This window comes from Tinamus guttatus, unplaced genomic scaffold, assembly GCF_059628265.1.
Source record: "Tinamus guttatus ecotype Peru unplaced genomic scaffold, ASM5962826v1 Tinamus_guttatus_pri_ptg000377l, whole genome shotgun sequence".
Classification (NCBI taxonomy): Eukaryota; Metazoa; Chordata; class Aves; order Tinamiformes; family Tinamidae; genus Tinamus; species Tinamus guttatus.
Window position 1 is genome coordinate 244034 of NW_028288911.1, and position 26103 is coordinate 270136.

General features: G+C 42.2%; 1 protein-coding gene across 1 annotated transcript in view; it reads right to left on the reverse strand.

Annotated features, from left to right (window-relative positions):
• Window positions 1-22266, reverse strand: part of NSD2 (nuclear receptor binding SET domain protein 2) — a 73632-nt gene extending 51366 nt beyond the window's left edge. Inside the window, exons 1-2 of the mRNA XM_088530530.1 lie at window positions 22202-22266; window positions 7377-8002 (exon numbers count right to left, since the gene is read on the reverse strand). Of these exons, the coding sequence (XP_088386656.1) occupies window positions 7377-7973 (597 nt within the window). The 5' untranslated portion in view covers window positions 7974-8002; window positions 22202-22266. The remainder of the gene's footprint in view (window positions 1-7376; window positions 8003-22201) is intronic.
• Window positions 22267-26103: the final 3837 nt, after the last annotated feature.

Below are 26103 nucleotides of genomic sequence, written 5' to 3' on the forward strand. Positions count from 1 at the left end.
TATAAAAGGATTCCAGCCTATATCCAACTCCTCTAACCTTCACCCCCCCTCAAGAGCTTACACTAGATAATCTGGTATCTGCTATAAAAGACAGTGTGGATTCAAGATGCTACACAAGTATGGAAAACTGTGACTGCAGAGCATGAAGGAGGTTTGGCAGAGGAAACAGAGTTATTTCTGAAGGATTTCCATATGAATCCCACATCGGATAACAGAAAGAAACATCTTAGTACACCTATGAATTTTCAAAATGCCACATCTATTATGTATTTTATCTGCATTTATCTGTATTCTATATGCATATCTGCATGTGAAACAAAGGTTTCACACACCTTCAAGGTAAGGATCAGCGTGGATCAGGACACCCTCCTTATGCACTTACAGAGTTCAGTATAGGCAAGCATTCCCAAAGAAATTTCCTAAAAGATATTCCCCTTTTAGTAACTAACATCCATGCAAGGTAGCACAGGTGGACGTTCTGACTCCTCATTCTGGTAGAAAAATTAAAAAGCCCAAATCCACACAACAGGGCCAAGAGGTAACTAACTACTGTCACAGAATACCACTGTCTGGTGAAAGCAGACACCAATCTCAACACTTTTCTGTGATACTTCTGAAAGAAGCTGCCCAACACAACAAGCACTGATTTGGCAAAAAGGGCCTTGGTTAGCTAGCTAATAATTTGATTTAGGCCAAACACTACTTTGCTTTTGAGAGAAGACCTTTAAATCCAATGTCCTCAGGTAAAAAACAGGTAGAAGAGGTTTCCAGGTTAGCAATTTTCATTCTGTTGTTATTCAGAAGCAGCAGGTCCTCCTGTTCTAGGGATGAAGTCTGAGAAAGAGCACTGGTGGTTAACCAACACAATAGGGAATGGGGAGAGGGAAGGAAGAGGAGGGGAGATGGAGAACAAACACCATCTTGATTTGGCAATACTGAAGCACATTGCTGAGAATAAGAGCTGTCAGAAGTAAAGGTTTGAAGAAGAGCTGGGAAATTCCAACTAAAAATACCCTAATCCAACCGGAATATTTAAAAGCATTTGCAGTAAAACATCATGAAGTAGATCGAAGTGCTAGCAATTCTACAAGATCCCAAATTATTTTCTTTACAATGAGCAAACTCAACCTACATCACTGTTCATTTACAGAAAATTTAAGCTTCTGTATCATTAGGTGCTGCTGCAAGGCCACACGTCCACCTCCCTTCTTTATACAAGTGCAGCAGACCTTGTTTAACTATAGTCTACACAAGGTGCAGTTTTTGCTTTTCCTTCCAAAATAAAACACTTTTATAATCCCTCTTTGGCAGAAAGGAATTCTTTCCTTATTATTGACAATATATACTTTCAGTCTCTGCCTATTTTATGGTGCCCAAGGGAACACTCATTTTAGGTACTTCTGGTTTTCACTAAAAGTAGCAGTGCAAATTTTGTCCATGTTAGACTTTTGTGTTTATAATAGGAGGATGAATAAACGTTGCGTGTGTTGTCCTATACAAAATCCCTTACAGAACAATGAAACTCAGATACTGTTTGTTCCAAGCCAGATTAAAATATTTTGCTTTTGTTACTTTGCATAAAAGGTTATTACAAAAACTTCTTGACAAAAAGAAGCTTTTAAGGGCCAGAAATGACTTTTGGTGTAGATCACTAATTTGCCTAAAACCTGCTTGTAAATCCGTACAAGTAACATAAAATTCAACTGCAGCCCTGACTCTCAGTTACATGTGAAGTCAGACATGCATCGTTTTGGGTAAGTGGAACACAGCAGCAGAAGGGTTCCACCATTCCCTGGACAGGAAAGTAATGGAAGTAACCAAAGTCCCTGCCATACCAACCTATAATGGGCAATGCAACATCAGAAGAACATGCTGAGACAACAGTATTAATTTTTGCAGCAGATGCTGAGACGATAACATTCATTTCAGTTGCGGCATCACTGATGTAACGACTGTTAAATCTGCTCCGATTAGAAAATAATAAAAAAATCCCTAAATGTCATTAACCTCTCAGCTATGTAGCTCAAACATCTGCTATCAAGACGTAAAAAGTTAGTTTTTCCAGACGACTGCTTGTTCACCACTTTGCTTATTCAGTCATTTCCATCATAGTGCCAAAAAAGACCACAAGGCCTAAAAATAAGCCCTGGAATGCCCACACAGACCATGAGGGAGTATAAAAGAGCGCAACAGTTGGTGACGTTCTTTGAAAGACAGCAGCCACATTCCTTTACAACTGGTCAGCTTTTGAGGGTTGTTTCAAACAGCTTCAAAGTTCAGACACACACAAATGCACAGGACAAGAAAAACTGAAATATCCTTCATCTTTGTGGCCCATAGTGGGGGCCAACTTTGGGCTCCAGAAGGGTGGCTGAGGAGGAGTTTCAGCCACGTAAGGATTCATGTTTATTACCACAAGCAGTAAGTGACCTCTAAAAATAACCATCTTACCTTCTTAAAATGCATTTCATTCTGTAAAGAGATCAAACCAACTCATTAGAATATTTCTAGATCCAGGAGACAACAAAGTCAAGGCTTCTTAGATATTTCTGTGACAAATCATCTTTCTAACACCATGTTCTCAAAACACATTCCCACAAATAATTGGCTGAGTGTTCAGAAGCAGTCAAAGGGAGTCCATTAAGCAGTGAAGATTATTTTTAAAGAAATGGAGAACAATTCAGAATCCATTATTAGTCTCTACCTGCACCCATAACACATCTGTATCGTGAACATCCTATATTGCTGCTGGTCCCTCACTCTATAAAGACAGTAGAGCCCAAAGGACACCAAGATTCAGAGAAAGGATGATGATAATGACTAACTTTAAGGAATAGCTTCCATAAGGAGAAGAGCAGACAGGGGCTCTTCAAGCTGAAAGACAAAACTAAGCAGGGCTGTGAGACACCACTGCCACCAACTCTAGAGACCTCCGAGCCACAAACAGCTGGAGGTTCAGCGTATTCAAATAAAGCATCATTATATGCTTCAGCATGAATTAGTGTTTCTTTATTTGTTTTTCCTGAGATTTTAAGTATGAGTGACTTGTCTTCACTGATTTAAAGTTCCAAAGCACTGACCCAAAGTCAGAATAGCTTTCACCACCTGTGTAATCATCTTTCATAGAAGCAAATCTCTGAGAAGAAAAATGAAAGACTGGGGGAAATTAGAGCAATGTAAATTAAGACAAACACCCGTTTTCAGAGATTTCCGGGAATTAGCAAGCTGAAGTTTACGCGTTTCAAAATTCTATGGTATCTGGAAGAGGTAAGGAATATAAACAGTTCTTGTTAAGATTTGAAGCAATCTTTGCTTAAACTTATAAGTTTTGAAGGGACTACTGGGCTTGCTGTTGTTGAAAAGGACAAATAGTTTCCATGAAATTCCTACCATGGAGTTCAGCTATGTGCAACATGGCACACAGAAGACAACAGAAGAAGCCTCAACATCCTTCCTGCTGGACTAAAGCTGAACAGGAACTCAGGAATCCTTCTCAAGTGGCTAAGTCACTTCTCTTGTTACGGAAGGGATCACCCAGAAGAGATTTTAGGACAGCTTCTACTCCTTTGGGATTCTGATGACAGCACAAAGTCTGTCTTATCACTCAGTTTGAGGACGGGATCTGACACTTCAAGAACAGAATATGAAAAATAGAATAATTCAGCCCAAAATATCATTTTACCCTACAAGTATGGCTCTCAACTCCCACAGCAATTTAGATATTAAGCTGCACATTTTTTTGAGTTACATAATCAAATTTGACCACAAATTCCTAATAACTGGTTATCAAAAACAAAGTCAGCCATTGTCCTCCTGAAGAGGATCCATTTATTTGATGACTTCTGCCCCCTCAACTAAAATCACAGAAGTCATCTCTGGCAGTTTTCTCCTTTCCCGAGTAGCAGTTTTAACAGGATAATCAGGTATTGGATGAGCACAAACAAGTTCCCTCTACTACTGATTAGATGTGAACACTGATACTGGTAACATCACCACTTTCAGTGGTTCCCCATCTTCCAGTACTGGGCATAAAAACACTAAAAAAACAGCACATAATCCTCAGACTACTTCTAACCTGATCAGATTTTAAGATTTTTGCCATTCGTTGAGAAAGACACAGTAAGATTAAGTAGTCCCTGGATATAATGAAGTTAGCTGGAAGAGTTTTTCCTCAGTGCAGATGAAATGGCAACACAAACATGAGATCCTGACTAGTGAAATTCCTCCAGGTTGCTGCTGCAAAATCATTAGAGTCTGTTCAAAAGGAATAGCACCAAAATACCAGGTTATTTCTGGCGTAATGTTGGACGAAGCACGCAACAACAGGATAGGAAGCGATGCTGAAGATGCAGCTTTTGGATTGTGTACATCTGGCACAGCTGGAATCCATACACAACCTGTGACCTTCCAGGTTGGCTCTGGGAAGAAGCACTGCGGTCTCCCGAGCCCCTGGGCCCATGCTAGGGAGCCATGATTATGAGCTATGCCCAAAGGGTGAACTGCTGCTTCCAGACCCAGCTGGGCTTATGTCAAACAAGCTCAAATGTGCCAGTCCTGCACACAGCTGTTTGCAGGGTGGGAACACAGACACGCTTGGGGACCGCCAGCAGGAGCACTGCACAGGCCATGGGTTTGGCATTGATCCTAACGCTGAACATACGATACATAATCATGGCACACAATGGCACAGAATATACAATACCAGTGCGCTTGGGCATAAAAGTCACTAAAGGCAGCCTGGATTTTCAAACAGGCTCCTCAGACAGTGACATGCTGGGACAGAGTTGATGCAGGAGGGCACAGCTGGTCTGTCTGTAAGTCGGGAAAGTGAAAGTAGGATCATTCTTTATCAGCAGCCTGGAAAACCCCAGGGCAGCAGCACTGATCTAGCGCAAGGCAGAACTGAGTGGATCACATTTATCCCACGTTGAAAACCGACTCCCCTTTTTTTTTTTTTTTAAAAGCTTCCTTTACGGTAACAAAAAACACCAAAACAACAAGAAAACCCAACAACAAGGCAGTGGAACATTTGTTAGCTGATATGCCTCTCACCCTGGCAGGATAGCAATCTGGTATGCCCATCAAGCAGAGACATAATTACCTTACACAAAAGGCAGCATTTGAACCATGGCAATTTTTGCTAAATCCAAAGAATAAAAGCTTGGAAAACAGGAAATTGATAGAGAAAAACAACCTAGAAACAAAACCAGACAAACTGGTTCTACACCAACTTGTAACCCACAATAAATAGGTATCTATGGGCACAATTAATCAGCTTTTGCTCTAAGGACATTTCTCCAACTTCCACTGAGCAGCAACAATCAGGGACATAAAAACAGGACACTAAGCAGCAGCATTTAACCCTCAGATGCTGGTGATGAAAGAACACTCAGTGCAGGAGCCTGACCCCAAGGAACTCTGCTAGCTAAAATACTCCCTCTGTGATCACACAGGACATGTATATCACCAGCGTGCATGCAGGCAGACACTTAAGAATCTCTTTCAGCAGGCTCTTATTATTTTTTCTTCTCTTTATCTTAGACCTGCACAGCTGTAAAACTCGTTGTAAAAGGCAAAACCTTAGACTTTTTACAATCAAGGAATGTTATCATAAAACATCCTGTGATCTTCAAATCATTTTCTTTTTGGAGGGCTATGGTACCTGGAAGTGCAAGATTACACATGTAGTTGTTCTGATTTGTTGTCCTGTGCCCATTGGTTTGGCACAGGACCAAGTAAACGATGACTGTCCAGGCAAGTCTCAAGCCCTCCGGGAACGCCTGTCCTCACAATTTTCTCCTGTTTCTAGCAAGAAGACAACGCTGAGAACCCAGACCAGCCTTTCTTTTAGCCTTAAATGAACCACTCAGTGGGAAAATTAAAGGCCACCTTGAATTGTCAAGCAACAAGAGAGGCCTAAAGAGAATCATCTATCACTCAGAATAAACCGTATGAATTTAGATATTTAATATTGGTCCTTTTCCTTAAGAATAAATGAAAATGCATGCCGAACATATTAATGTTAACAAGTAAAAATACCATTTCTTGCCTGATTTATGAGAATTTGCAAAGAACTGAACAAACATAATTACTTAAAAAAACCTTTTTACTTCAGAGTCTGAACCAACTAACATTTGAACGCCCATGATTTCTTTTATAAAAAAAATCCTGAAAATATCAGTAGTGAAACATTCTAGGACAAATAATATAGTTAATGTAAACTGATTAATATTTCTGATGAGAATGCTCCTGTGGATCTCTAAACCCAAGCATTGATTTTCACAAATATAGAAAAGTAACACAGTACCAACGTATGTGGTACTTCATTGTATGTGTGACCTTGAGAGAAGATAAAAATCAACATTAATTATTTCAGCTGACGGAAGCCTTCAAGCCTTCAGCTGACAGGAAACAGTAACGTTCATTCTGCATTGAAAGGGTATGTGTACTCTAGGCAATCATTCATTAAACTTTACCATGATTGCTATAGCACTACTCTGAATTACTCACTGAGAAGTTAACGCACATGAAAATATCTCTGCTATGTAGGTTTTCGTTATCTGTGACGGAATGAGAGCAAACTATGTTCCTTTAAATGGAGTCCAGCAACCAGAACTACATAAAGGAGAAAAGGGCTCCCAGATGCATTGCCATTTTCAACCTGGCAATGCAGAAAAAAAAAATGCATTAATTCCCATTTCTACCCATATAAAAGACAACAGAAGTGGAAGAGTTTGATCATAGATGGTAATGAGATCTAACAAAAATAACTGGACCTTCTCAGTGAATACAATCCACTGGGTTAGAGTAAACAAAATAGCTCCCAGGTGAGGGAAGGGCATTTGAACTGCCACAATCTGAATGCATACATCGTATCTTACCAGCCCATTGATGGCTGAGAACATACCCTTTGTCTTTCGTTCAGAAGAGACTAGAGAAATAATTATTTTTCTGAAAACTCCTGGGGGCCAGAAGACCCTATAAACCAAAAAACAAAGGTTTTGACTAAATTTAGACACTTCCCTAGGTCACATGTCCAAATGCGCTTCATGGCCATGTCTTGGCTGCATGTCTCAATGAAAAATTTAATTTCATACATACCATGCCCTGAACTCCACCTAGGACTAGCTTCGTGTGCATGGAGACAGAATTATGGTGTTCTCCTAGTCTAGAGGAAATAACTTAAAAATAAATACAGAAATGGACCAGATCTAGGGTGCATCTGAACTCAGTGGAGATAAAATAATGAATCCTGTATGACCGTTTGGGTGAAGTACCTAATGAAATACCTGAAAGAAACATCACTAATGGATGAAGTATCAATATAATTAAAAAACAAACCTAACTAAAGAATAAATATATAAAAAAAATATTACCTTCTTTTCAGTAGGGCTTGAAGTTTTTGATACTAATGCTGCTTCAACAAGACCCTGCTCAAGTAAGGAGTCGTATTTTATGCTTCTTTTTCTGTTTCTCCTCTCTTTATTTGCCGGCTTCTGTTCATTTTCTTCTGATTGAGACACATCTGCACCATTGTCTCCACAAATTGAAGATTCAAAGAGTGGCTTCCCGTTCATGTAGGTTTTAGTGATTTTCAGCTTAATCTCTGGAGAGCCATTCTTGATGGGAGTAGTGTTGGGTGGTGTTCCAACTCCTTTTATTTCCTGGGGCTCAAAACGCAGCTTGGCATCTTGGGCTCCAGATTCGCCATTAAACACACGAGAGGTTAGATCTTTCAATTTATCAGCTGGAATAAAGGGAAGGGCATCGTGGCCGTTGTATTTTTGCATGACACCTTCCTGTAGAGTGGCAGAAAGTTGTGCTTTGCCCAAGTAGACGGAACACTCACGATTCACTTCGCAATTCTGAGTTTTCCCATTGGTATTTCCAAGGATCTCTGGTACCTGCTTCATTTTGATGTAGTTAATTTTTTGAGTTAACAGCTGAGAACTTCTTTTGATGCTAAAGTCCATTCAGTCCAGGTGTTTCCAGTCTTACACTGCTGTATTAAGACAAGAACAGAGAGAATATTTTTAGTAATACCGGAACATGAAATGCTACTGCGTTTTCAGACACAGATGTCCCCACCAGTATAGAATGAAATAGATCTAAGTGCAATTTCAAAAAAAAGTGAAAGTATTTCTTATAGACTTCATCATCAAAATATCAGTTCACATTTTTTAAGAAAAAAAAAACAAGAAAATATAAACATTTATTGATAAATAATCACTTTCACTAAAATAAGTGTAGACACAGGAAAATTACACTTTTTAATAACCTTCAGCATGAGTCTTGCTCAGAGTAATTACTCAAAAGTACTACACTGTTTCAAACAAGTAAGATTTAAACCTAAGATATCTGTAATAATGATGTTAAATAAAAAGAAAGAAGAAAAAAGGAAGAAAAAAGAAGAAAAAAAGAGTAGTGAAAAAAGAGGCTGTGCCAGAGTAAAAAGCCCACAGGCTGCATTACTGAGGCAACTACACCATGGACAGCAACATCACAAATTTCTCCAACTTTAATTTTATAAACAGGCCCTAAATCTTCAAGTAAAGCACATCCCTAGAGAAAACAAAGGTCAATCTTCAGACTTATTCCAAATCTTTCTGGCAATGAGAGTGAATAAAAGGTGATGTTTTATATCACGAACGCCTGTCTGCTGGGAACCAGCTGAGCACCAATAAGAGCACTTCCTACAGGCCAGTGGCCACACTGTGCCAAATAAAATGCACCTGCTGGCATGTTAGGCTTTTAATAATAGCATAATAAAAAGTAACATTAGATAATACCTGTTTTTCATACAAAAAGATCTGAAAACATATGGACAGCTGACGCCACACTACTATCCCCTCTTGGTGGCTATTAGAGGGTTTGACAAGCTAGCCCTGGCCATTTCAGCATTGCAGTATCCTAACCTCTCAAACGAACCCACCTGGCGTCCTAGGCAAAACAGCACGGACAGCAGAACATGGGGCCCATTCTAATTTTTAAAATTCACGTAAACAAACTCTTCATACTACCAGGCTCAGACTGTGTGTCTCTATATATGTATGCATACATACATACATATATATACATATATATGATATAGAGAAATGCACCATCATAATATTATCTAAGCTCAGGATAATAAACACCATATGTATGCTCAGAGTGGCCAGTTTCATATATGGTTAAGTCCATGAACTGTCCCATTAAAATTTCAGCAGTTCCAATTCCAGATGCTTCCACAAGTAAAGAGGAATAACTACCAAAATTTTCTGCCACGACGAGACAGATCTTTTGAATTTCTCACCTTGGTTACTAAAGTATACATGCAACAATACTTACAACTGGCTGATTCACGAGATCTTGTATACCTGCAGCCTCTCCGTCTGGAACAGCAGCACAGCTTATGCCATTTAAAATAATGTACACAAATACTTTTAAGTCAATGCTCCCTTAGCCTGGTAAAGCTTTCTAAGGATTACATAGTCAGATCTCAAAGCATCTGGCCAACCTGAATCCTTTTCATGCATAAAGACTTGGAGTCAAGTGGGAAGCCCAAAACCAAAACCCCTAAAAATCGTAACACAGTTAGTCCCCGCAAGCTCCCATCTCCCTAACATACTACTCTACCATTCCCACGGGAGAACGGGATGCCCTTCCCTGCCACACACTCAACTGAGAGATGACAGCGTGGGCACTGAGGAAGTTAAGATTTTCCAAGGACAAACAAATAACAACCACTAATAACGTAAGGACAAGGATACTTCAACTCCAAAGAAGACTGCAACAGGGACAGTCCTACCTTGTCTTTAATCAGATAAAGTCTGAATAACCAAAAAAGCCTGTGATAAAATGAGTGGAAGACAGCTGTAAGAGTATTCACCCTTTCTGAAAAGGATCAGGGTAAAAGGAAACTTCCAAATCCCACCAGAACAGAGAAACAGAAATCGCTAAACCCCAAAAAAGAACTCGTTTAATCGCAGAAACTCTTCTCTGAAAACAAGGACAATTTTTAAAAAGAAAAGCTCCAGATCCAGTTACTACCGTGGTAGCGTCTAAAGCTCCAATTCAAGAGATTTCTTAAACAAAATAGCTCTTATTTAAGAAACAACTATGACAACTTCTACAATCTCTAGAGAAAGGCAAATCCATTACAGGACAAGTGAGACTTACAGTTACTAATGTGAGAGCAAAACACACACACACAAAGACCAAATTGTGGCAAAATCTGTGTTTCCAGGAACCCCGCAGTAATTCGGAACACAAACCAGAACTTCAGGCTACGTGTCCGAACTCCTCCTACCTCCAACCCAAGCCGAGAGGGGCAGCGGCGCCGGCCTTCCCGCGGTGGGGAGGGACGCCCTCCAGCGGCTCCGACCCGGCTCCCAGGGCCCGGCATGGACGGGCTCCCTCACCAACGGGCCATGGCAGCACCAAAAACACACCCAGTCGCTGCCTCCTGTCCATGGACCAGGTGGCAAACTCAAAAACGCTGCTAATAGGGTTCTTCTAACCACTTCCCAGTGTTTCTGGATGGAGACATCTACGTTTTATCGCATTTGTTCTGTTTGATTTCATCTACAGTTCTACCAGTAATTTTTCTCCTGTTAAGTAACAGCTCTTCTCACTACTTATTTCTTTAAGCTAGACAGCCAGCTAGCAGGTGGCTGGCAGAAAGCAGAGCTGGGCAACTCAAGGAAGCAACAGGTATGTCAGTCAAGTTAGACCATGTTGCTGCACTACTCCATTTCAAAACATCAGACATACTGAAAAAGCAATAGCCACAGAGATTCAAAAAATACAAATCATATTAGAATCACAAAGCCATTTAGGTTGGAAGGGGTTTCCTGAGGTCATCTGGTCAAAACCACCTCCTGCTTAAATGAGGGCCAGTTCCCATCAAGCTGTTGAGGGCCTTTTCTGCACAACGACCCGTAAACAACTACAGAGAGTGCCATGACTTAAAGAAATCCAAGTTAATTTCTTTCTTGCTGATAAATCTAAAGTTAGAAAATCATAAAACTAAGAGGAACAACAAGACTACAGGATGGGAAACATAGATCATATATATATATATTTCTATATTTTAGAACTTCAGGGAATGAATCTCACTGCCCTAGCTTTTTCTCACTACAAAAACATCCGAAAATACTGGAAAAGGCCCACAAATTGCTGGAGCTTACAGAGACAGAACATGCAGTTCTAGAGGCATAAGGAAGCCAATGCAACCAACTCTTCACCTTCCTCTTTACTACAAGACAGTAGTTTAAGACAGAATGTGGCAGAACTGGTAACATACAGCTTTTAGAGTATGGAAAATGCATCACGTTTATGCAGAGAATTAATGAAGCCAAATAAGTGGAAGCTCATAGTAAGATGCAGGGTAATGGGCAAAGTAAGAGACAGAATACCTGAAAGCAGATACAGTCAAGCAGTTCCATTTGGGAGATAAGATCTCTGGAGACCATGGTAAGGGTAGTCACCATCTCCCGGACCAGCGACAGTGAAAAGACTGTGAAAGGGCAATATGCATCTTTCTGTCTCCTATTTAAAAAGGCAGTGCTGTGGGGCTCGTGTTATGTCTGATAACTATACTTACAGGAGTGACAAAGGGGAAAAAGAGGGGGAAAACTGAGGCTACAGTTAAATTCTGCCCAATCTTTGCTATCTAGCAAAGCATTTGTGGCACTATCGTACCATAAGAAAGAAAAAGGACAAGGTGCTTCATGACGGCAGGACAAAATAGAACAGAAACAAAGAAAAAGAAGGAAGAAAGAAAATGATCAACAACAGAGATCCAATCACTGCTATGAGCTCAGAATTAAGGAGATCTAAAAGACAGCATGGGCAAAACAAAGTGAGATGGATCACAGAAAAGATCTGGTTCAATTAGAGCTGCAAAGCAAGGTCCTGAATAATGATTAGATTTGGTAGTTAATTTAACTGTGCTTGTGCTGGAAAGCCATATCACAGGGAAGCAAATGCGATCCCTTATCTCCTTCTAGAGGACTATCTATAGAAAAGGAAACTGGGGGAAGGGTAGAAAAGGGGACGAAAGAACCACACACTAGGAGCAGCTAACAAGCTTACGTTATTATCTACCCCTACTAACTGTCCAGTGACCCAACAAGCACCATTTTCACTAACACGAAAAAAAAAATCCATGAGAGCCAAGTAGCTTGCTGAGTAAACATGATATTTTGGCCTGTGAACAAATAGTTTCCAATAAGCAAACAGAGATTTGACTTATTAGAAAAGGTCTCTAGGAATTTTAATGGGACAAGCATGTGTCCTTATAATGGCTTTGTATATATTTTTATCATAAAAACAAGCTTCACGAGGCAAACATTTCAAATAGTTTTATTAATTACTTGAAGGTCCATCATCTGACAGGAGTTATGTGCCAAATACAGCGAGCCTGCATGTCAGATTCCTCCTTCACTGTCCAGGCCACTATCATTTATGTGATACTCATTATTCATTTCTTCCACATCTGCTGCAATTTCAGAGATGCTTTTCTTGTGTGTCAGAAATAATGGAGTAGTCTATTCCTTCCAATTCTGCTAAAGGGAGTAAACAGAATAAGTAATCAACAAAAAGCTTCGCTATTAAATTCCACCTCTGTTTTGCATAAGAGTTTTCTTAAAGTTATTTCTCAGGTGAATTTGGGACACCAAGTAAAAATTCACAGTAAGAGAACTTTACTCACATAAGTCATTTTTATTATCTATGCATCAGGCTTTCAGCTAGCACTGGAAAAGCTAAGAAATGGCTGCTGCTTTCCACCCTCCGCCAGGTAAAGATAGTTTTGTGATAATAGAGCCTTCTCATCCTCTCAATGAGACCACCAAAAGCTACTCCTATTTTCAGATGCGAATTAGACAAAATACTTTCAACATCAGACAAAATAAATCAGCAAAGGTATAACAAATTCTGCTAATACATTTGAAAATCTGAATATGCTTATTCACATTATCTTGTATTTAGAACCACAGTAACAACTCGGAGTGCAGACATATTCTGCCATGCCCTGTATTGTGACTGCTCCTAATATCAATGAAACATTACTACGGGTTCTGAACAGAACTTTCTTTTATCAAAAACAAAATGTGTAACTGAAAACTACATTGTGGATTTGCCAAAATTTGTTGCAAGTCAGCTCTATCCAGCAAATTCAAAAGCATTATCTTCCAAGGAGAAAAATGTTACCATAGTAGCTAATAGATAACTGAAAAGAATTACAGCAAAACTTTCTAAAAATTCTAACAACTTACCATTAATCTTGGGAGAAGAGAGAGGAAAAAACAAACAAACAAAAAAACACCCCACATCTTTAGTCCAAGGGAATCAATCTTAAGTTTAAAAGCATCTCAAATAAAGGTCTTGCAGTAGATGTATCATGGTTCAAGCTAACCAATCAGGTGGCAAGTTTGGCATATTAAGTATTTTTAAATGACTACATGAACATTTCCATAAGTTTACTGTACATGATAACGTTCATACAGAGACTTAATTGGCATTTTTCCAAATGGCAATTGTTCAAAAAGACCAATGGTTCACACAAGAAGTGTGAATAGTTACAAAAAAAATGTGTTCTTTCAGTTATACTTAAAGCTAGCTGCCAAATATCTTGAAAAGAAGAGTAACTCTCTCTTTTATAACTGCATTTCTTTTCTAATGGATAAGGCTTCAAAACTTAAAACCATATATTTTCACCAACTATAATATTTATTGCCTTTTGCTTAAGCACGATACTAACTTACATAATTGAGAAGTGCAGATGGCAAGCAAAGAATTTCTTCACTTTACGTGTTACTTGCTGTTGCCGAAAACAAGCTTACAAAGCTCATCAACTCAACGCTGTTCCTCCTCAGGAATTTCTTTTCCCCCCCGCATCAAACCTTGCTGCTGTGGATAAGGCTGCAGAAAATTCTGCAACACAGCTCCTCCCTTTTGACTTATTTTCTTTAAAATCAGGGAGAAAAAGATTATTCTGTCACCACTGAAGAAATTAAGTTCGTCGGTTTTGCTCCTGCTGCTGAAGGCGAATGGTAAAGGGAGACAGATTTATGTAAATTCAGATTCTTGTAAAATGTTGTATTTCTGGCTAAAGAGAGCTTATAGACACAACAGTGGTAGGACCACAAAACAAACAGGAAAGAATTTCTGTCTCCTCTGCAAATAAGCACGGGGGAATGTTAGAACCTAAAATGGTAGAAACTCGACTGGATTTATCACCAGTACATAATAAACACTATAAGGTGGGCCTCAACAGTTGCTTGGCAAGTAGCTAGGAGGGAAGAGAAAAAACAGGAGGGGGGGCAAAAGAGCTACCTCCCCACACACACTTCAAATGCATAAATGAGACTGACTGTCTCTCTGAGGGTTCCCAGTGGTTCGGCTTAAGGGAAGATCCCTCTCTAGCAAAACAGGACTGGACAGAACAGCCAGAATATTTGTTCGGGATAGGCATTTACTCAGCAACTGAATTATGTCTCTCTCACAAGGGCCAGCTTTCTCTCTTTATACACTTCTAGCTTCTGCTTATCTTGGGAATGAAGAACCAAATATAACCTCAAATAACTCAGCCCTTTGGTGCAGAGCTCCTTCCTCATTTATGTTTTTCAGCTGTTTCAAGCTACTCGAATTTTACATCCACTTCTTTAATACTACCAACATTTCCTGTTCAGCTTCCTGCCTCTACTCCTTGCATCAAATCTCCAGGACCTGGATCCTCTGGTTCCGAGGAATACTCAATGCAGGAGATTAGAGCACTAAAAATCTGTTTGTTTCCTCTTCACTGCAGCCAGTGATTTGATTTGGCCCTTACTCCCATATGCAGGGATGACAGCATGGGAACTGCCTGAAGCATCACTGCGAGCAGCGTGAAAATCCTGGTTGTACAAATTTCGAGAAGGAAAGATCGAATCTGGGATGACATCACAAAATAAGTTATCAATATAAGTAATGAAGCAATCGCAACATTATCAAAACGCTCATCGGCTGCACTCTGTCTGAATGAACCACGTTGCCCAGCTCTGGCTACTTAGCGACCCATTTTTAACGATGAGGCTACAACCATTGGTAGACTTTTGGTAATGGTCACCTATCTGTAATGGTAATTTGTCACTGCATTAAAACCTGCTCACCTATGCAAGTGGATTTAGGTGCCAGAAGCACAGACTGTGCTTTGCAATCATTCTAAAATGTGGAGTTCTGACGCCAGCAACACATGGGGCCTTGGCAATAGGGTGGAAGTTTAGCTATATGCACATACAGTTCAGTAACAAAAACTTTTGAATAGAGTAGTATTTGGACAAGTCTTGTGCTGTTCATAAAAATATTAATGCACCGGAGTGATAAAGCACCTTTAACATGGACAGGTAACCCTTGTAAAAAAATTAACTCTGTATTAAATCGCACATTCCGCAACATGAATAAAAACAAGAAAAAATAAAAAAACTGATCAGACACAGACTCAGTTAATATTGACTGAACTGCACCACAGATTTTTGCTGATACAGTTAGGCCCATCACCAAGAAATACTACGTTTGTGTCAGATCAATGGAGCTATAACATAATCCTAGGCAAACTATGCTAATATTGGTGTTACTTAAACATAAACTGCAACTACATGCATTTAATTATGCTAATTATTTTATCAATGTGTTATCACAAATCAAAACTAACACACACAACTGACAGAGAGGCCAGGAACACTCGAACACGGCCCGAGTTCACCAGCAGCTTGGAATGGCAGACACACTCCAAACAAATTCAAACGCTTGGTAATAAATGGCCTTCTTGGTTAGGACACTACTCTGAAGCGCAAAGTCTCCCTGCGCTGGGACTTCAGCAGGCTTCTGCCAAAAGGCCCTACCACCATCTGCATGGCTCTTGATCCCCTTTCCGTTTCTTTCATTACATCCACACCAAGACCTTCCCCAGACTAGAGATTTATATAGCCATTATCAGTAAAAGATCTGTAATTTGAGATGAGTTTTTATGATCATACGCAGTATAATAAACACTTGCCAGTCCAAAAATTCAGTTACTTTGACCTTCTTGGCCACTTTCTAAAACCTCCTTGTTTCTGCTGTTCACAACGTTCTTTTTTTCTTTTCTCATTCTGTCTCTCACCATTTTTGCTCTGTCAGCACAGATTAGTTTTGCAGACTGGCTCACTACATCATCCAATTTAGTTCTTTGCGCAGATTTTGACTTAACTACTTCTTATAGGAATATCTACCAAGTTCTGAATGTATGAAATAAGTCTCATTATTCAACTGTACTTTCTATCCACAGTTTCTGAAGACCCAAGTCTCCCTCCCACTTTGGAGCCAGGCATTCTGTTCATTAATACATATAGTGCAGACACTTCCTACTGCACACTTCAAGTCTTTTAGTTTCATTAATTATATACCTCAGTTTTGTATTATTGCTGAATTTCAGTCACACTCCAGACTTAACCACAGCACTCGTTCCCGGTTAATTCAGGAATGTTACTACAAAACAGCTTCTAGTAGTCAGTATTTCATGTCCACAACATTAACTTCATTGTGAAGCATCCGATTGAAAGTTCTTGGCAAGTGTTCCATATAGCGAAATTATCCCTATTCATATCTTCCATCCTGCACAGCTCTCCGAGGTTCATACTTTGGCTTAAATCCTTTTGACTCCGTTATGAATGTAGAGTCTGGATGTTCTTTACTAGAGAGATAATTCCCCAATTCAGATACTTTTGAGTGCCAACACAGTCAGGTTCTCTGCTCCAGTGGCATCCCACTAAGGCTGGTAAGAAGTTCCACAGTGGATTTATCTGATACATGATCTCATACAAACCTCAGCCCTACAGACTAATCCATGACACAGCAGGAACGTTTACATGCAAGAACATCCAACCTGTTATCAATTTTGTAAAAAATGAAACAGGCCACAAACACTACTAGAGGAGGTTGCTTTACTGCATCTCTTTCCTACCGTTTCTTCTATACTTCTATCTGATAAGGAGCTTTTCTGAATATTTCAAATGGATTTTAGATGACATTTCTTATGAAATCTTGCTTAATCTCAGCCTTCTTTCTTGAAAATATTTTTGTCACAACATATTTTATCTTCTACTCCTTGGTGTATTTATTACCTCACAAGGCAGAATTACAAGACTACAGCTTTCATTCTCTATTTGGTTTTTGATGGCAGCAAAGAAAACATGGAATTCTGACCTTACCCTCAAAACCAAATATGTTAATTATTGTAAAATGCATTTTTTTTCCTTCCCCTCCCCCCATGTGCATTTTAACACAGATATGAGGTATCAGCATGGATATTTTGAGGAGAGATACAAACCCGAACAGGTGTCACAAAGACAAAGCTAAACGGCCAGTCTTCATCAAGTGCAGGGAACAAGACTGATTTCACTGACCTGACAGAAACTGATAGCATCCTTCACAGAGAGCAGAAGGAAAAATTATAAAGCCTCTATTTCAACTTACAAGTTCCTTATAAAGGACACTAAAGGTTCCATATAAGCCCTAAAAAAATACGTAAAGTCTGACTTGAAAAAGTTTTTTCTTTGTTTGCTTTAAATTTAACTCCGTCTGCAGAAGGTTACAGCTAGGAGAAAGTAGGATGCTATAGTTTTGTTTTAATCACTTGCCACATAAATACCTGTAACCTTCCTCCAAATATAGATGAATATAAAATAGTTCCAATATGTGCTGCAGAGCCAAACACCAAAGCTCAGGATGAAACTGCCATCTTGGACTAAGTTAAAAATAGGACAAGTCAAAAGGATGGGAATAAGACCAGAAGCTGAACCACTGTATCTTGAGTAACCCTTGCAACTTAACATATTTTAAATCACTTCGATATTTTATTAGTTTCAAAATATGTCAAATACCATAACCTATACCAATGGTGCCCTAAGGCAAAACAATTTTACCCAACAGAAGAATAAACCAAAATACGCGTTGGCTGGCCCTTCTCTTTTCCATATTTAGTGGATTTAATTTCATTGCTATGAAATATTCAAAAAGACTTTCAAAAATCCACTTTCCACATGTAGCTCATTGCATCACTGAGCTATCAGAACAATTATTTTTAGCATTAATCAAATAGCATAGAAGCAACCTTACTTTTGCCTCAACCACGATTAACAGGTATTTGATTATGGCATACAAACCACATTTTAAAAGACTCGAGTCACAGAAGAGCCTAATGTAAGCCTCAGACAAGAAAGGAACTTTGCATTGGAGCTGAAGATCCAACAGTTCACCTGGCACTACCCATTACCTGTCCCAAGCTGTAAGCAGAGTAATGCGTGTTGGACTACACACCAATCTACCATTGCTAGGCACACCGTATTAGAGCATGTTACCTGTTCTCCAGAAATCCTGGATACTTCTGTAGTTGGCTACACATCAGAAGGGCAGCAGTGTGATGCTTACTCTTTACTAGGCTTATAAGTGTACTACACTTATCCTCAGTTTCCCATATGATAACACATCTTTAAAACTTTCCTTTTGTGCTGATACAAGAAAACGTGAAGTAACTACGTGGGACACCATCAACTTAATAGAAATGTTAAAAATAGTAGTATATAATCGCTCCTATAATTTCTGTCAACATGAACACGGGAGGGAAACACATTTGTGCAGTTGTCTTATTACTTGCAGTGACCAAAAGTGATAGAAGTTCATAAAGCAGCTTACTTGAAGCTGGAGCCAAGGGTAAATTTAGGTAGCTTACCTTATTTTTTTTTTCTTCCTTCGAAAGCACTCTCAGAAGCAAAGCATTCCAAATAACCATTCATCTTACAAAATAGCTAGATGTTGGCTCATTTGACTGGCCGCACCAACGGACAAACTGTAGGGTGATTCTGGCATGCCAACAAGGCTCACTCGCCTTCCCCACACCTCTTCTGCTCCAGCCTCCCACCATTACAACCAAAGGAAATTTGGACTCCTGTCTCAAGCTCTGATAGAAAATTAGTCCCTGTCTTCACCCCACGAGCTGATCACTATTCTAGTCACCATATTTCATCTCTGCCTTCTCATAATATCCCAAAGGTGCTAGTACCTCCTCAGTGAGGACATGTTTCAAAGCTACCTCCTAGTTGGGACATGATGCTTCCTAGAAGCTTGGACTTAATTTGATTCACTTCACCGTACTAACTCTAACACTTCCTTTCTTCCTTTGCCCAAAGGCCCAATACCAGAACTATCCCAGGTCTATCACTATGAATATTTCCTCAACCATAATATTACTTCATCCATCTTTGAAGGAAAATGATGAAAGAACTCAAATAGTGTAGCCACAAACTGTAGAATAATAAGCCATCATCATCTACTGCATTATTATTGGTTCCATGAGGTATTTTTAATTGATATTTGCTTACTGAATGTTAAGATATCTGCTGTTTTCAGCAATACCACTCAGTGGTTGCTGCCCAAAGAGCACTGCTCTTGTGCTGAAATTTGCTTTCTGAAAAAGCAAGGCGCTTTAGCATGGTCTACAGAGGTGAGGCTTGACATTTTCATGCATTCACTAATCTTCTGTGCCTAAAACGTTACAAGATCTCTTGGCAGTTATGTAAGCATCTCAAAGGAGGAGTGACCAGAGGCGACAGAAACACTGCCATAGTTGTGTGTGTATATCTTCCTCTCATCATAAACTATGTCCTTGATCCAATAATCTGACCAGAGCAGGTGAACCTTTACACTTGCATGAGTTCCACTGCAGTCAATGGGCTTTGATCAACCACAGGAATTCACAGGCATTTATCAGTCTGCAGAAATAAGGCCTCGCTTTGGAAACATACTGACACCAGTAGAACAAAAAGCAGGCTCAGAGCAAAAGTGAGGGGTGAAAGGGGCACAAACAATAGGACACTGAAAAACAATCCCTTCTTTTCATGCCTGTGCTGTTTTGCTAGCACATTGTTTCAAATGCACTTAGATATATGCATCTCATATAATTACTTCCATATATATATATCTTCATATGCATCAATAATTTAATCAGCCAAATAGTAGAAAGTAACCCTCCAATAATCATTTATGCTTCCAACAATAATAATAAAAAAGTTAAATTTTGTGTCATAATTGCCAGCATCTTACAAGCAGGCTGTTATTTAAATAGTCTCATCTGCAAAATGACAACGGCTTCAGAAAAAGCACGTAGTGCTGGAGATATTAAAACATGTTTTCTTTATCGGTAAGACAGATTGGTTGGATTCATATTGAACTAGAAGGAGTTGCAAAATATATTCTATGTTTAATTTCAAACGTAGAAACTACTCTAATTCCACACCCTTAACGTGTAATGGCCTAGTTTTCTTCTGGTATCTTCAAATAATATTTGATAAATTAGAAGGTTTGTTTGCACTTTCAATAATTGAATTTTTCTGGGCATATATCATGGTGGATATTCCTATAACCTTCACAATAACTAGCAATATGGTCTCCAAGATCATCCAGAGATTTTACATTTAAATACAGTGAAAATTTTCTATATTTTCTGATGGCTGCAAACAAGATCAAAATGCCAGCACATGTTGTAATAAACGGGATATAGTTACTTACTTAAAAAAAAAAAAAAAAGGAAAAAAAAAAAGCCAAAATGCATATACTATAAGCACTGAGCCCTGAACGGCACTGCAAAACAGTGGTTTTATTCAACGATTACATCCAACAGCCAAATAATACTGCACTGTGAAACTGAGGAGTTTATTAAGCTTGATATACTGCATTTCCCGAGCAAAATTCCCACAACAAAACGGGCAAACAGCAGTTTTAAACGACGATTTTACAGAGACTCTACTCACACAGGAGGATGCTGGCGGAGCACCAGTCTGTTCCTGCAGCCACACGCTGCGTTTAGGGCATTTCAGCGAGCACGCAGGGCCGCACAAACCGCCAGCACGGAGACTTTGCAAAACCTACTGCAAACTTCACTGCCACCCCGCAGTGTTTACGGCCACCTTCCTCAGGGAAGGGCTCGGGAGGGAAACGCATCTATCTTTATTTTCTCAGCGGAGAGACCTCGCTTAGCTTACTCAGCACGGGCAGTGCTTGCTCCTGGATCTAAGAAACGTTATGAAGGGATTTTGATGCAAACGCCAGCGAGGGGACTATTCCCGCACACGCAGAGCGCACAGGGGCAGTGACTGATACCAGCCTCCTGCCTGCTTAATGGCTGGCAGCAAGAGGCCCGAAATCTGTTTAAACGCAGCGTTTACCGCCTTCTACGCTCCTCCTAGCATCCACTCCTCGCTTCGGCCGGTATTTCCAGTTAAAAAAAAAAGAGGAAAAGCAAAAAAAAAAAATGAAATAAAAACGAGGCGATGATAATGAACGCGCCGAAGGAGAGCGGCAGATTCCCCCCCCTCCCCGCGGGGAAGCCGCGCGCGGTGCCGGGGCGGCCGAAGCCCCCGGGGGCCGCGCGGGGCCGGGGCCGCGCGCGGTCTCGCGGCCGGGCCGGGCGCGTCCCGCGGGGCTCCTCGGCGCGGCGCTCGGCGGAGGGATCAATCAAACATGGCTGCCCCCTCCATACATTCCCGGAGTTGCGCCCGCCCGCCGGGAAGGGGCCGCGGCGCCGCGGGGGGGCCCCGCCGCCGCTTAAACCCTCGCTCAGGGATTTACCCCCCCCCCCAGCCTCCCATTTTCCTTTTTTATTTTTTTTCAGTCCTTTTTCTGCTTGATTTGCAGTGATTCATCCGCTCCCTCCCTCCTTAGCCGCCCCCCCCCCCCCCCGGGAAGGCATCGCCCCCCCGGACCCCCCGCAGAGAGGAGGAGGAGGCGGAGGAGGAGGAAGGCGGCGCGGTGTGTGCACGGGGAGAAGGATGAAGCAGCGGGAGCCGCCGCTCGCATCGCTCCTCTCCGCCACCCCGGGGCCAGGCCCGGCCATCCTGCGGCGGCGGGGGGGGAGGGCAGGGGGGCATCGGTGGGGGGCAGCAAACAACAACAAAAAAAACGGGAACCCGCCTCCGGGAGCGGGCGAGGATGGAGGCGGCGGGCGGCAGCATCAGCCCCGCGGGCGAGGGAACCGCGGCCGCTGCCGCCTCCGGCCCGGGGCCTGCGGGAACGTGCGGCGGGTGCCTCCTCCTTCCCTCCCTCCCGCCCTTCCTTCCTCCCTTCCCGCGGGAGGGGAGGGCGCGCGGGGCGGTGAAGAGCGGGGAGGTGGGGGGGAGCGCGGCGCGGGCGGGCGACTGACCTGCGCCCTAACGCATCCTCTTGGCCCCGGGGGCCGGGAGCGCGGGGCCGGGGCGGCGGCGGGAGCCGGGGCGGCGACGCGGACACGGCGGCGGCAGCGGCGGCGGCTCCGGCTCGGGCGCTCCCGCGCGGCGGCCCCGCCCCCTCCTCCGGCCAGAACCAGCGCGAAAAATCCGCGCCGCTGATTGGGCGCCGCCGCTGCGCGGCCCCCGGAGCGGCTGTTTCAAATCCCCCCGCACGGAGCCGCCCGCACGCGCGGCCCCGGCGCCCGCAGGCGGCGGCCGGGAGCGGCGCCAGCGGAGCCGCGCGCGGGCGGGAGCCGCCCGGCTCCCCCCGCCGCACACGCGCAGCGCCCGCGGCGCCGCCGCGCTCGCCCCCGTGTCGCCGCCGCCGGCGGGCGCGCTGCGAGGCCCCAGAAACGCGCCCTGCGCCCCGGCCTGGTCCCCGCCGCCCATCCCTGCACGCGCGGGCTTTAAAACGCGCGTTCTGCGCCCGATGCCTCTCCCATCCCATCCCTGCAGCGGGGCTGCTGGCCTCACGGGCCCCTGGCCGGCGGTGCTCCTCCTCGTCCAGCAGCCAGGAATTTACACATTTCTGTTACACCTTCCTATTGCTCCTCTTACCCCAAAACACTCAACGCGGCTGCTCGTGGTCGCAGGTTGAGAGTTCGGCTGTGCCCTGGGCCGTGGCGCTGAAACGAGCATCGCCTTGCGAGGAGAGCAGGCGTCTCCGCAAGCTGCCCACGTAGCACCCGACAGCCGGCGCGCTCGCGCTCTCAGTGCTGGCAATGGGGATTTTAGGAGCGTGGAGAACTGCACTTTCCACCTACAATGCTGGGAACAACGTTCCCCGAGGCTGCTTTTCACAGCCGGGCCTGCGGTCCAGCTAAGGCGGCGTTGAGGGCGATGGCGGAGGAGAGCCCGGCCTGGCAGGCCGCAGCGAGAGCCGCCATCTGCCGCCGTGCGGCTCAGATTACTCTTCCCTAATCCCGAACTCCCTCGTGCTCCTGGGTTACGTGGGTGTCCCGCAGCCGGGCACCCTTCAGCGACGGGCGCCGGGCGGCTGAGCAGCTTCACTCAACGTGCTGCCGCCTCGGTGATGGAAGCTTCAGCTTCAAAACTTTAATCTCAAAGTAGCTAAAGGAAATCTGTCTGCGGTGATGAACGCACCTAACGACTTCTTTTGTAGCCTTTCCTTTACAAACCACACTGTCCTTAATGTACCAGGCACACATGAGGTTTAGTTTTGGCATGTCAGTGTTCACTGCAGTACAGGAATAGGTAAACAAGCCAGTGTTACATTTAAAAGGGCTCATTTAAGCTTCATGGCAACTTTATGTTTTCCAAACCTCTCTAAAGTTCAGCTATATGTATTTTATGGAAAAGAAAATGTTTTTGAATTAAAAATAATTACATGCAGAGGATCATTAGGACAAGTGCAAATATGTGAATCCTCTGTGTTGCTTCCTACATAATGGTGTATATAAATGCGCTTTTCTTCCATAGCTGAGTGGCAGCACGAACATAGAGAAGTATCGAGCATGTTCGCAGAGGTGCATGCTCTTTCCTTAAGAAAGCGGGTTAGTTATCAATAACTGGTCTGCTATAAATGCATTATCCGCTCACTCTTGGGAATAAATTCTGCACACAGCCATAATAATATAAATGCATCCCCCAGTGCAATTTTTAAAAAGACAGTCACATTTTTATTCTGCACTTATTACTAATGCATAAGACCCTCCAGATAATGCAGCTCTCATGTTTGTCTTGCCTGTCAGTTGTTTAAGATTTAAGCAGAAGGATTTTGCTATCATGGTCAAGGTAACAACAAATCTTCCTTACTTTTTTCTATTCGTATTGATCATTGGCCTTGTCTACGCTACCAAGATTTGCAAGCATGTAATTACATCCTGACACTCACCATGCAAACATGCAGCAAAAGTTATGCTGGAAAGATAGCAGCTTTAACTGGAATAGTGCCAGTTTATACTGTGGTGGGCATCAGTTAACACTGCGGGAATGTAATGGCTTATTTAAATAGAAACTGTACACACAGCTTCTCATATCAAAAAAATTATGTCCATTTTCCTGAGCACAAAAGATTTCCATTTCTTCTCCTGCAACACAAAGAAGTTGATTCTTCACAAGTTTTCACTTTCTCTTCACTTTTGAAAACTGACTTCGGAGAAATTTTAACTTACATTACAGTGGAGAATGAAGTTGTGCAGACAAACAAGCAAGATGCCACTGCATTATTTTTGAGAGATGGCTTTAAAAATTGAAGGAAGTGTTCTATAATCTAATAGCTACAAACTCCTGTAATTTCCAGATTGAAACTCTTGGAGGTTTATTCTTATGGTTTTGAATTAGCCAATATATTTTAACTGTTTGATGGTTTTTGAATGTCAGAACAGGTCACTGGAGCCAAATGATGTATAACTAGTGCAGATAATAGCATTCATTTATTAATGACTAATGTATCAGTTGGTATCTAAGATTTTATTGCTCTTTCAACTTCTATGGACATACTGTATTAACAAATAGACTCGAGATCAATATCCCTCTGCTCACTTCAATAAAGGAATTTAAATAAATGTAGTAATTGCAAATTGTTCTGGAAGCATTTAAATATTTTAGGGATTATCAATTAGTTCCCAGGCCAAAAGATAATTTACAGCCCAAACACTTTTCCAACATGATTTACACTACTTATTCAGTAATAACTGCTGCTAGTGTTCCTGGCCTTAGGCATACATTAGGATACGCTAAAATCCTGAACTTGGAAGAAGATTTATTTGTTGTTCCCATAGGGGAAGACAATGCCTGAAAGGCCAAGGCCTGCGCTGCAGTTGGGATCGTTCCCTGCCCTAGCACAGCTGGGAACAAACCACGTGTGCATGGAGCATCTCCACACAGAAATCCGCCCCCCGAGAGCTCGGGGACAGGGACAGGGGCACGTTCTGGGGTCCCTCGCGCTGCTACGGGTAATGGAGAGCAGCAGGCCCAGCTTCAGCCTCGCATGGCACCGGCGGCCCACCCGCAGGCCTCTCTGCTGGCAAGTCCGCTCGTCACGCAGGTACAGCCAACGAGCACGTTCAATCTGCTCGTACCTCTTTTGCCTCTTCGAGGCAAAAATTTCATGTTTAATTACCATTTTTTTTTCCTCCTGTACACATCCATTTTGAATCTCTTTCTTGTGTCCTCATTTTTGTTTTGTTTTGTTTGTTTCAGCAGTAGATATAATCATCTATTTAGTAAACGTTTTCCTGAATGCAGCTCATCGTGGTGGCAATGTAAACGTAACTACTGGAAAACTGAAGTTATAGGAGTGCAACTGATGAGTTAATCAGATCATCCGCAATTACAGCGCGAAGACTATCTATGTAGTGTTTATTGTACTAAGGGTGTTTAATAAGATAAAGGGCTTACCAGGCCACACAAATTCCACAAATGTAGATTTTTCCTGTTTCACTGACCTAGGTTTCTCCACTCCCATGTTTCAACACTGACAACATTGTAGTTTTACTTCAAAATGTCAGTTCACTGAGAAAGTTAATATTGCCCATTGCCATGTGCTGTTGTAGCCCTGACACAGAAATATCTCCCCAATCTTATCATAACCATATTCTTCCTTTCACAGTCAGTGGGAACTCATCTCCTCAGCACTGACTTCATCCAGCAGTCCAATTTTTTCCTTTTTTTTTTTTTTTAACAGGGAATTACAGGGGGTAATGGTGGTTTCCAACCTGCCTGAACCCCATCTGCACCCGTGTTAGGTGCAGCCAGACGGAGCCCCTGCTTCTGCAGTGCGTCCTTCCCCTGTGCCATCAGGCCTGCTAACAAAAACCCACATCAGCACGTATACATTGGTATCGTAGGCTCTGCAACCTACTGCATTCTGCTT